At 34.7% G+C, this 13704-nt stretch overlaps 1 protein-coding gene across 1 annotated transcript in view; it reads right to left on the bottom strand.

Annotated features, from left to right (window-relative positions):
* Window positions 1–13704, bottom strand: part of LOC145671091 (NACHT and WD repeat domain-containing protein 2) — a 183050-nt gene that overhangs the window by 122846 nt on the left and 46500 nt on the right. Inside the window, exons 3-4 of the mRNA XM_081739848.1 lie at window positions 11986–12102; window positions 2183–2386 (exon numbers count right to left, since the gene is read on the bottom strand). Of these exons, the coding sequence (XP_081595974.1) occupies window positions 2183–2386; window positions 11986–12102 (321 nt within the window). The remainder of the gene's footprint in view (window positions 1–2182; window positions 2387–11985; window positions 12103–13704) is intronic.

Genomic DNA, 13704 nt, shown 5'->3' with positions numbered 1-13704 from the left:
CAAGATCCAAAATAGGGTTGGGAAGTGTGGGCGAAAACCAAAGCTATCGCTAAGAGATATCAGAAAACTAAAAAAGTTGGCTCTGGGAAACAGAAGTGCAACTTCTAATAGACTTAAGCATAAAAGTGGCTGAGTGTGGCGCAGACATTTGGCCTGAAAGTGTTTGAAGGATCCTTTCTGCCGAGGGAATAAAAGCACACGGTCAAGAAAGAAAACAAAAATTAGAGTCTACTCCAATCATGGCAAAGAAGCGCCTCAAATGGGCATGAGGCCTAGAATATTGAACTGCTGACGATTGGAGAATAGTGTGTTTCAGTGAATCATGTATCTTTGTGTCTGATGAATGTTCACAATGTGTGACGTTGACCTGGGAGGAATTCAAGTTGGAACCGTGAAGCATCCTACTTCAGCCATGGTCTGGGGTGTGATCTCTGTCTCCGGGCCTGGAAGACTGTATATAGTAGAGAGGACAATGAAGCACGACCAATACCTATAAGTTCTTCAAGAAGAACTGCTTCCCCAGACTCTGGTTTGATGACATACAATTCACCTTTATGCATGGTGGAGCCCCATGCCACCGGGTCAAAGCTGTGACAAAATTCTTCGAGGACAACGAAATTAGTGTTCTTCCGTGGCCCGGCACTACTCCTGATATGAACCCGATTGAAAACTTTTGGAGCTTCATGAAAGAAATGCTAAAGAAGAAGCACATTAGAACCAAATTTCAATTGATCAAGGAGATCAACAATTTGTGCTATCACGATGCTGAATTGAAGGCAAAATGTGCTAAACTCGTACATAGGATGGCACAAAGGATAAAAGACTTAATAAAGAATAAGGGATTTCATAAGAAATATTGATCTTTGTGTGAAGATAATTTTCTTCTAAGTATTCCATTTCATTTTTTGTTTCCAATTTGGATATACACACTTTATAGTAATTATATTTGAATGTTACGTACACATTTGTTTTATTGATATTGAAAAGCATATGCCACACCCACTAGAAATTAAGACAGAGTTAAAAAGGGGTCATTCCATGTCAAATCACCTAGAGCACTGTGCTTCAATGTCTCAGATTCTCTTCAAATTTTTTCTATACATAAATACCAATGAAATTATCTAAATTATTTTTTTTTTTCGATTTTTTGGATGAGAAATGGACAGGGGAGAAATTTTTGAAAAATGTGAATTTTGCTTCAATTTCACTTTTTACACACAGCATCATGGATCTAAATTACCATAACTTCCTTATTTTTGAAGTTATTGGGCTCATCCAGGTGCCAAATGAAAGTTTAATTTTCTCTTTTTCAGTAGATCTTAGGTAACCTTGCAAAAGGCTACACTATCAAACATTAATGTGCATACAAGCAAATGTTAGTTTTTTTTTTTTTTTTTTTTTTTTTTTTTTTTTTTTTTTTTTTTTTTTTTTACAAATTGTGCCATTGCTCAAAAGTTACAACTACGAAACTTTTGAAACTTTTTTTGTACACTCACTTTAACACGAACATTGTATGGTTAAAAAATAAAAAGGGTGTTTTTTGTATTTTTGTAATTATTATTTTTTGTGTACGGAAATATACAGTTTTAAGTTTTGTTACAAATTGTGTCATTGCTCGTAAGTTACAACTGTGAAACTTTTGAAACTTTTTAAATAGAATCATCTTAGCACATACATGATATGGTTAAAAAATAAAAAAGAGTGTTTTTGGTATTTTTGTAATTATTATTTTTTGGTATTTTACATGTATGGAAATATGAAGGTAGAAATTAAATGAAGTGCATGATCAGGGTGATGTCCATTTTATAATATTCTGATAATAACGTGTATAACAGCGGTAGAGCGTTCAGCTGTGATGCGTGGTGTCCCTGGTTCCATCCCAGCTCGCGCCATGTAGGGCTTGTAGTGGACAAACACCGTGTGTGGGGGTTTTCTCGGAGTTCTCCCGTTTCCTCTCACTTTCTTCATTCTATCATTTCATTCATTTCTTACCATCATCGTCTTCATTAGCCCACACAGCATAACCGTGGGCGTGAAACTCAAAGATTTCATTTCAATAACGTGTATAAGATCTGAAACTACAGTCGAAAAGAACACAAAATATTCGTCGTACAAATATTCAAATGTTCTTTTAAAAAATCTGCTAAAACTACGGAAATGAAATTAGTATTCTCTGACCTACCTTGTTGTTGAAATTAACCAGAATAGAAGAAATGGGCTGTAACACAGATATAGGAGGTACTGCATTGCTGTCTTTTTTGTACCATGTGTCGAGGAGTATTACATCTGTACCCATAGAAACCAGTTCATCTCGCAACATTTGTAACTCAGAAGATAAGATATACGTTGGAATTGGTCGGTATCCATACTTTTGTCCGAGGAATACCTGTAAGAGAGCAATTTTTTAAAACTTTAAACATAAACGGATGTGATAATTTCGCGGGCGTCTCTGGCGGGAGAGGGGCGAGGGGGACGCGTCCCCCCAATCTTTTGAAGTACAAAATATTCAATATTTTATTCTAATTTAATTTATTTACTAACGACAGAATATCATATAAATAATAATAATTATATTTATTTGGAATATAATATTCAGGGTGTGAAACGATTGTAATCGAGTTCTTGGTATACCTTAGAGGGTCCGTGAAAGTAAGCAGAAAGGTAACAAATGGAATCGAAGTTAATAAACAGGTTGGGCTAGGTAGTACCATTTAAATCACTTTATTTGATGTCCACCCCCCAAATTTTACATACCAGAGACGCCATTGGATAATTCATATGAAATACGTGGTTGTAAATTCTCAGTAAAAGATTCTACATTCTAGGCTGAATCAACAATCAGTTAAAAAAAATTAATTAAAAGGTCCGGATCACCACACTAAACTCTTTCGCTCCAATTCCTAAAACTAAATCATGTTGTGCTGCAGTTATTAATGAAACAGTTTCTTGTGAAATACGAACAAAATTACAAGATGTTTTCGGAAAATTTCACCGAAAGAAAACTCACCTCTAAAAGTAAGCTACGTCTTGTAGATCTCTCCAGAAGAAATAACTTATGCTATATATTAGGGTTATTGATGAAGTATCTATATATTAAACCAGAGCATTGGCAGAACGAACTTGAAAAGAATGGAGAGATGGAGCGGGAAAGATAACTGTGATTGTTCTTACGTATAAAAGTAGATCTTTTTATTCGCACCTTGTTCTGTTTCTCGCAAAATATCATCACATCTCTATGACTTATGGCTGCTCCTTAAATCTCCCGAAATTCGAAAATTTTTAGCCAATATCTGGGGAGCGGTGGCCAATTGGCCAGTAGCCAGTTGATCCGTGGCCACCGGTTACTATTTGGAACCGAAATGTTGACCATCCTCTTAGGTATTGATCAACACCAATATGATCTCTCTATGACTTACAGTTCCCGATGGCTCCTTAAATCTCCCGAAATCGGCCATTTTTGGCCAGTATCTCGGGAACGATAAGAGTGACGCGAAAAATTTAATCACTTTCTCAGATAGTTTTTGATGCTCTATCAATGCAGGGTTCAAAATTGAAAAAAAATCGCAAATTACTGACAGACAGACGGACGGACAGACAGACACACAGACATAGAGAATTCAGTAACGAACTTTTAAGTTCGTTGAAAATATTAGATTTATATGTTTGTGGTCAAGAAAAGTTTATATGTTTGTGGACGTTTATATGTTTGTGGCCTATTCCTTTGACAATGATATCTTGAAAACCATGAGATCTTGAAAGATGCCGTTTTCACTGATCGATTGCAAATTTTGTGTAGACTGTTCAGTTCTAATTGTATATTTTTAAAATGGCCGTTATTTCTTTATTATATATTTAGGGATGCACTGGAAGTATTGAAATTTTAAAAAATAGATCATCAAATCCTACGAGTTATACATTCCAACACCATATATTTGCATACAGGTATATATCTCTCAGGTGTATATCTCTGAGCTTGTATATCTCTCAGACGTTTGTTTCATGGTCCAATTATAATGAAAAACGAAGGATAACTATTTCTCCAGTCTAAGGTGAAACTTTATTGTTTGGAGTGTTTTGCCCGGTGAACACCACATATCACTGACATTATAATTAGTCGTGGGTGTAATGTATTTGCTTATTACATATGCATGCAAGAAAAAAGAAAACACTGATCATACATGTATTAGAAACTCCAACCTGAAATAGGCTTGCAAACGATGCAAGATATTTAAAAAAATGATGGAAAGAAATATCCCCTTTATGGTAACCCTTGCCGATTTTTATCAAGACGTCTTTCACTTGTGCCTGTAAAGGAACATGTACAGATGTTGTGAGGAGTGACAAAGAGAATTATGCTCATATGTGAATGATGCGCTTTGTAGAGAGTGCAGGTTCAGCTAGTTTGTATCAGTGTTTCTTCCAGACATGTTTTTTGGGGGTCACTGCCTCACAGAGCTCTGAGAGTGCTTCCCCGGAGAAGACTAAAATAGTACGTCTATAATATTATAATAATAAATAGAACAGTACCAGCAGTGCCCCCCGGAATACTAAGTGTTCCCCCCGTAACATTGTTTCTGAAAGAAACACTGGTTTGTATATAAAAGAATATCAAAATCACATGAGTGGTATTTTACAAGATCGTCAAAAACAACTCACTCCAAGAGTAAATTATCCCTTCTGGATATTCTCATGGGAGCTGTTTATGCACACATTATAAGAATAATAGAGAAATATTTATTTATGAAATATGACCAAAGTCGCCTGAGTCGTTTTTAAGAAAGTAGTCTGAAAAGAAACTCATCCCCAAGAAAGAACTCTCTCTTGTGATTTTTTTTTTTTTCGTAAGGAATAATTTACATAATGTTATCCAGTTATTATTGAAATGTTTATTTATCAAATTTGAACAAAATGGCTTCAGTCGTTTTTGATAAAATCTTCCGGAAAACATCACCCCAACAATAACTACTGCTCGTACATTTTTAAAAGGACGAATGAGTAATGAAATATCTATTTATGAAATATGAACAAAAACGCATGAGTCGTTTTTAACGAAATTGTCCGAAAGAAAATTTATCTCAAGAAAAACTACTACTTCTGGATCTTTTCCTGAGAAATGACTTATATCACATGATGGAGTTGTTTCTAGAAAATTAATTATGAAATAGACACAAAATCGTTGGAGTTATTTTCTTTTAGAAATTCACATTTCTTTCATTTTTACCTTTAACCGTAGAGTACTAACATGGGTGAAAATCCACCCTTGTTAGTATCTATAGAGTATTAAAACTTTTAAATTTATATAGTATCTTTATTATTTTTTCTATAGCGGTATGGTATGCAATTTTGTATTAAAGTACTTATTTAGAAGTTTCTTTTAAGAAAATCAAAAAACTGACATTGGACCGCATCAAAAGAAAATATCTTATTTTGTCAAGAAAATATTTAATGCAAAATTTACTTTTTAAGATAAAAATATGTCATAAGAACTATATTATCTTACAAATTCGTCACATATTGAAAACATGAAGTTTTTTTCAAACTTATGCAAAAAAAAAAAAAAAAAAAAGGTGGATGAAAATTCACCCATGTTAGTATCTATAGAATATTAAAACATGTTAGTACACTACGGTTAAGTGAACTAGCCTTACTTTTAAGGGTAGGAAAAAATTAAGAAAAATCACTCCTGCAGGATCACATAAAAACCTTAAGTTTTGAATTTGGTTGAAATGTTTGAACGGTATGGCCTCTAGATTAGTGTATATCAGGACGAACTGACGAACAGATGTCGAAAAATCACTTTTTCGAGCATCTGTGGGCCACGAAACGTGTAAATGCGTTGAAATCTCGATTTTTTAACTACCACCATACTTTCTTTTTAAGTTTCGTCGTTCGAAGGTAAAAATTACAGTTGTAAATCCTAATCGGGAAGAGATGCTGAAGGAAAGAAATTATAGAAGTACATATGAGGTGCTATATACTTCTGTCTTTATACAATAAGTCATAAGGTAGTCAGCTTGAAAAACGCTTATATTGTAAAAGAAAGTTTAAAATGATATATTTTAATATCGTGATATATTATCACTAAATAATCTCTTATATTTTTTTTCGAAGAGTTTTCACGAACTCTTAAGCGGGTGAGCGGAGAAGATTTAGTTCTATTTCCCAAAAATTATAGCCTTTCACAATAGTCAAGTACATATTAAATACAAGTGTGAGTCATTTAGAATACAGATATTTTTAGAGTTAGCTATTCTTTAAATGTGAAAACGTGCTCTTTGAAACCTACACGCAAATGCAGAGAGGTATTTATTTTTATGAAAAGGACCAAGTAGACACTGATCGACGTTCCTAGCGTGTTTAAGTTCTCGCCATCGGAGGTGACTCGGTGCCTGGCACCACTGTCGTCAATTCTTGAGCAATTGCAAAGCGTCGTATCTCTTCTACGTACGACCTACGGTAAAAATCGACCCGGAGTCAAGGACATGAACCTACTTCCTTTTTATTTTATTTTTTTAATGTTGCAAATGCAAGTCGGTACCGCTAGGAAACTAACATAATCCTAGTTAGAAATGGACCAATTCTGCTCCATAAAGTACCAAAGCAATTTTTCCCCTTACTTTTTCTTACTTTCCTTTCTTTCTCTTTCTCTTTCTCTTTCTTTGGAGGAGAGGAGGAGATAATGTAATGTTTAGTACCAATTGAGTAACTTTCTGAATACAACCCACATATGTAGCCACGGGGTCGAGAAAAATCGAAGTCATCTCCCATAATGAAGCTCTTTCGTTATGCGTTTATTAAATTTGTTTAATATTCACATCAAATGAAGAACATTTATAATAGGATATGAAAGAAAAATGTTAAAATGAAACATCTAACATACGTTAACACGTTAAAATTATTAAAATAACTGAAAACTAATCAACTACTTTGTTATTCTCATTTGCCTAACAGCTGCATATTACAGAATAGGTCTGAGCTTTATCTTATTTTTCTTCAACTTTTAAATAAAAATAAATAAATGCGCTTCCATAAACAATTTTTCTTTTCTTTATATACTATTATAACCCAAGTTTCTATAAGATAGCACACCGCAAATATAACAAGAATATGTAGTTCATGCATGTGTGTAACCTGTATCCATGCATGATGAGTTATTAATTATTTCATATTCTGTAAGTAGACTTCTGAATTGTTTTTAGAAAAGACCAGTCCCTCCACCTGAAACAGTTATCAGATTCCTTATTGGTATAACTTGGATATTATATTAGGGAGCCATGGGCTTTTATATCTGAGAACTGAATAACTCTACCTGTGATCCAAGGATATTCTAGAGGGGTAACAATGATTTAAAGGAGGCCAGAATTTTCTGACCCCTTATAATTAGCCCATAAACTTCCAATAGAAAAACTATTACAGCACTGCGTACAGTAGTATTTAAACAATATCGTTGTGGATTAATGATGGATTTTACGTAGAATTTAAGATTTTTATTTTTTTTCCTTACGCTGAGATTAATTAACGGTCAAACATAAGACAAAAATTTAGAAAAGCTGGCCAGGGTATGTATATTAAAAGCACCAGTATCCGCCTGGTGGAACTAAATTTAGGAAAATTCAATAAAAATGGCCAGCCATTAGATTCGAACCAAACCCCTCCTGATTACGGAGTGACAACGCAAACTGTTCACCTGCGCCCACTTGATAAGCTTTAATCATTTAAATTCAAATTGTACATGAAAGAACATTTAACGTTTTATTGTTTTTTTTTTAATTTATGTCCGACGTTTTAGGTTGAAAAGGGTGATGAGTAGGGCCCGGATAATTATGTACTAAAAACAATGAAAATATGTACATATATATGTACATAAAATCTCAATAATATGTAATAAAACCCTTCCAAAAGAGCAAAATATGTAAAATGAAAATACCAGCATTTTCTATTACGTTTTCAATATTTGATGTGGTAAATACAATATTTATTCAATTACAATGTTTACTACCTGTTACTTTTCCAGCTTGATCTCCGCAACACTAAGAAACAGAATGAGTTTCAAATTTTCAGTCAGAAAACTTATATTTATATCGCATATAAAAGAGTTTCTATGCACTAAATGGTCGTTTCACTTCACACAAAGTCTTGCTGCATATTCATACTTTCAGAAATCATCCAAAGGTCGTTCAACTGTACATTACGGGAGAATTCTAGAACACTGGCCCGCCTACATGTACAACAGATAGTAACCTACCCTACATAGCCTAACCTGTCTAATCTCTAATTAATCTTAATTAACCTTATTTAATTAGGAAGGAATTTTTATGAAAACTTTGTTTATGCCATTGTACATCTAATGAGCGTCCAGCGTTATAGAACCTTCCCGTACATTACACACTCAAAACATTTTAGTAAAAAATATCATGAAGAACAAAACATTCTCAATTAATCTTTTCACTATTTCAACAGTCGATCTCCGTAACAGTAAGGAACGAAAATGTGTTTCAAATTTTCAAACACAAAACCTCTCCTGGTTTTCACGCAACAGAGCTTTGTATTGACTGAACGATCGTTCAACATTACACGAATTAATTGGTGCATACTTAAACTTGCACAAATCAGAAGGTGCGTGTTCAATAGCCACGACATGGATTTAGTTTCACTTAACACTCCACTAATAGCATAAATTGTCTTATAGCCAGGATTTTTCTCCAAAACGAAAGCTATCATCTTATTCAATGCATCCCCAACCGATCCTTTCACGCCTACCAGAGAAGCAACTGTTGAGCGAACAATTTCAAGATTGTCTGAAAGGATAGATGATGATTTCTCCAAGGATTAAATAGTACTACTGAGACATGAAAAATTGCTCTGAATGTAGGAAATATCATGCTTCAACTTCCCGTCATCAAACATTTGTTTCGCTATTTCTATGGAAAATGCATCTCCAGAATCAAAATGTAACACTTGTTTCACTGCATCAAAGTTCGTAACATAGTAACATACAGCATCAATCTAGCTTCCCCACCTCGTTAGTACCGGCTGAGGAGGAAGAGGTAGTTCAGGGAACAGTTCTTTAAATTTCTCAACTCTACTGGGAGCCTTCAAAAATACCTTCTTTGTATTTGAAATTAATGCATCCACTTGTGAAAATCTAGAACGAACAAATTTTGCAACACGATGAAATGCGTGGGCAAGACAAGTTAGATGTAACAGCTTCGGATACGATACTTGCAAAGCTTCTGCAGCTTTGCACATGTACGGTGCTGCATCAGTCACTAGAAGGAAGACATTGTTATGCTTGATACCATCAGACCACATAAGTCCCATAGCATCATTAAAGAGTTTTGCAATGGCTTGATGGTTGCATCGCGGCAACAAATCACTAGTTAACAGGATAGGCTAGCTGACTTCATTATCTTTCAACAAACCTATTACAACATTACCAACATGTCGCCCCTCTACATCAGTTGAGCGCATGAGACACCCTTGTCACAAACCTGGCAATAAAAACACGATAGGCAATCATAAAGCCGCGTCGCGATAGTAATTCGATTGAATTATTAATCTCACGTAAGGATGTGAGCGCTACTACCGCGACCGAGAGTGTACGATTGCTAATCAAATCAGGTTGTGTCCAACTCTCTCTATCAATCCGCCAAACAACGCTTCAATACTATTTTAAAAGGGTGAAACGCAGTGAAACAATAAATAAATAAGTAAATAAATAAAAATTAAAAATAAAAAATAAAGCAAGCACTTTTAAATTCAAAGAGAGGTGAGTGTTTTCTTCTTTTCAAAGTCTATTGTTGTACATTTTTTGTACGAAAAGTCCCTATAAAACATGAATATACCAAGAAATATGTAAAATTATGTGCTCATGAGTAAAATATGTAATTATATGTACATAAATGTAAAATATGTAAATATATGTACTTTCAAATGGGTGTTTTTAGGCACTATGGGTCACAAATGACATTATTACCCTGATTTGGTATAAAAATATAACCTCTACAAAAATATGTAATTAAATAATTATCCGGGCCCTAGTGATGAGAAAGGAGTGGGAAAAGGGATAATTTGACAGATAATAATATCTATTACAGTCATGTACCTTAAGTGTAAAAGAAATTCATTTGCTAATAAAAAGGTTGTCACTTAATCTTTGCTAATATATAAAAGAGTAGAAGTGACTGACTCATCATCATCCAGGTTATACTATGAGGGGCTATCCAAAAGTTCGTGCAATCACCTAGAAGGTGACGAACTACGAACCTCGAACCCCCTCGGACACGCATTTCATAGTTAGGTCTTTGTATGTTAACTATGCAAATTATGGACTCGTTAGAATAGCTTTTTTTTTTTTTTTAGGTAAATCAATGAAAGTACAATGATTGACAAGCTTGAGGCGCAGAGTGTCATTAAGTTGCTCCATCTTCAGAGGAAATCAACAAGACAGATCCACGTCGAGATTAAAGAGGTCTATGGGGATGAAAGCCCATCCTATGAGATGGTATCCAAGTGGAAATTCCAAACTGTACACATGACCACCGCGGATGCCTCTAGATCTGGACGACCGTTTTTCACTGATGATCCCGCCTTGACGGAGAAAGTTGCGAAGATCATGAAGACAGGAGGAAAACCACTGAAAGTGTTATGTGTGCAATAGGTATGAGTATGGGTCTGTCGGCAATATCATTCACAACCATCTGTATTTTCAGAAGGTGTCAGCACGTGGGTGCCACGACTGCTCTCACCTTTCCAGAAGAAAAATTGCGAAGACACTGCAAGAAAAATGTTGCATCGCTGTGAGGTGGATGAAGATGATTTTCATTTTTCAGCAGACAATGGATGAAAGTTTGGTTTATCTTTATAACCCAGAAACAAAGGAAATGAACAAACAATGGAAACACCCCTCCTTCGTCAACCCAAAAAAGGCACAATGCAGAAGTCTGCTGCCAAGGCGATGCTTTCCATTTTTTGGGACTGTGAAGGGGTCATTATCAGAGATTACTTACCACAGGGGCAAACTATTACCAGTACCTATTATTCCCATTTCATGACAAAGTTACGAGAGGAACTGAAGAAGAAAGGTCGTGGGCTGGTCTCAAAAGGAGTGCTCTGTTGCCAGACAATGCATCAACTTATTCCTCTCATTTTTTGACTCATTGATGCTTGTGTGTGGCCTCTAATGCCCTTTTAATAGTTTCGTTGGTGAGAAGAAAAGTTGGTTTAAATTATAATTCCACTACATTTTTGGATAAATAATGAAGGAAACTCGGATTCACAGAAGAGCATATATGTTTGTTGTTTCATCGGCATCAAGTGATCCGTCGAGTTCAACCTTAGAAACACCCATCCTGACTACGTTCACAGCTCCTTCTATCTGTAAACTACTTCCAACCCTTTTAATCATACCAAAACTTTCCATCTTCCGTCTATGTTTCCACACCTGAGCCTTTTATTGGAAAGTCGGAGGACAGAGTTAGTGAAGTAGGAAGGTAGATACCTTCCTGACTGTCTGGAAAATAGGAAGTCGAGATAAGATAGGATGTAATAGGATGAAATATTCATTCCTTGCTAATATCTATACTGATTTCTAGTAATTTGATAATATTTACTTTTTATATCATAATTAACTTATGTATTATTTATGTAATTGCAGTGAAAATTTCCTTGCGATTGACGACACCCGTTCCCCAAGTTGTAGATTTATCACAAAATTCTGCGATTACCCATATGTCTTGAAAAGTTTTCATAGTTTCGTAACATATTCATAGTTTTCATAGTATATTCATAGGTTTGTAACGTTGAAAAGAGTCCAATGATGCAATGCATTATGGTAATTGTTACAGTTTACATGAATGCTAGGATGGTGTCCTAATTAATCTTAGCAGCTTTGTTTCAATCTATGACACAGTACAATTTGAATTTTTACACCGCTTTTTTCAAAAGAAACTGTTATTAATGCAATATGTTAAAATCTGTACTTACCACAAAGTTAGGACCCATTGAAAGCCTTTGGCAATTCTCTATTTCCTTCATACAGAGTTCTGTAGTCATATGATCATCAGTAGCCTCGTCTCTCACACCCCATCTCATATCTACAACCTGTAATGAGAACATAAGTATTGGAAGTTTCTTCTACAGTACGACCACTAGCCTCCCAGGGCCCTACTAACCGAATGACATTTAAAATATCCTCGAATATTAACATTTATGCTTGAATTCAGTTAATATTTGAGCCAATAGTGCAGAAATGGTATCAGTATTAAGTGATTGGATTCAAGTACTGGTGTTTGAATATAGTTTCTAGTGTTAAATATTGTTCAAAATTTTTATTTTCTAATCCAACACAAAGAATTATATGTAGGAAACAGTACAACATGTAACTAGAATTAAACTCCGGATACCATTGGTGAGTAGCTATAAATAATTCCTACTATACTTTCTTAAAAAGATTTCTTAGTATACCTATCCCACATTACCACCACTTCTACGCTCTTAGCTTAATTATGTTATATTTACGTAACACAAATTACAAGATATTTTAAGTGAAATATTAAGTTGATGCAAAAGAAATGTCTCGCAGGAAAGTCACTTCAACAATTTGTTCTTTCTGTTGGCAGGTCCTGGAACTAATGGGATAATTTTAAATTTTAGGTTTGTGTCTGGAAATGTTTCTTCCACATTTTTCTATCTTCCTCTTTTAACTTCCAATATTTTCTTATAGTGTTCAAATCATTGATCAGTTTTGTTCTCCTTCGTACTCCTCGTTTTCTGTATCCAATTCAATTGGCCTTCTTACTATACTTCAACAATACAATACAAGAATTGACAAAAATCATGAGTTTAACGTCATAAATGACGTTCAGAACAGGGATGGTATGTATGGTACGGGTTTCAGATATATGTGTTTCATTGACATATAACCAAGCAGAGACTCAACGATACACAGTATATCCAAATTCCTATGGCTTCTATCAATCTTTGGCGGGTCCTGGTTCTCGCAGCTCCCAGGATCGGCGCCCATGGAGACCATCACCTGGCAAAAACTCTGCGAGTTCTGATTTCGAGTTTTATACCGAGTTTCAACTAGAATTTATACGAAGTTTTTACCTAACTTAGAGTGTTGGTGAGATACTCTAATTTTAGCATACAATTTGACCCCTGTTTGACCTACTTTAGGATACACATACGAATAGAAATGAGATGATGTAAATCCGACTCGAGCCGGATGCAAAATGTTCAAAAATTCATTTCAATCCGTTCAGCTATTTTCTCATGAAAAGGTGACAAATGACGTCCTTTTAATTTTTATTATAGAATATTCGCCTAATTATATGGTGATGTCATGCACATAGCAGTAATTTAAAATGGAATGTCATGCTTCATGTTAAGATCTCTCCTGATGTGAATAACCATCTAACAGGCATGCGTCAAAATGTGTAAATATCCATTCACTTGCCTGGTAGTAAATGATGATGATAGAAGAAATATTACCGCGTTATATTTTACTACCTATTTATTGAAAGATGAAGGTATTCTAGAACTCAGTAGGTATAACGCTTAATATGACCTTCAATTTCTGGTACATTTGTTTCAGTTCTGAAGAAATATTAAAAGCTTACATTGATAGTTGCAATTTTTTTTAAAAAAAATCTTAAACTAGGTAAATTTTCTTGTAAGATAGATATATAAAATTAATAGGAA

The sequence above is a fragment of the Thermobia domestica genome, chromosome 15, assembly GCF_964235325.1.
Source record: "Thermobia domestica chromosome 15, izTheDome1.hap1.1, whole genome shotgun sequence".
Taxonomy (NCBI): Eukaryota; Metazoa; Arthropoda; class Insecta; order Zygentoma; family Lepismatidae; genus Thermobia; species Thermobia domestica.
The sequence above is the reverse complement of the archived record's forward strand: the minus strand, read 5'-3'. Positions and strand labels throughout refer to the sequence as shown.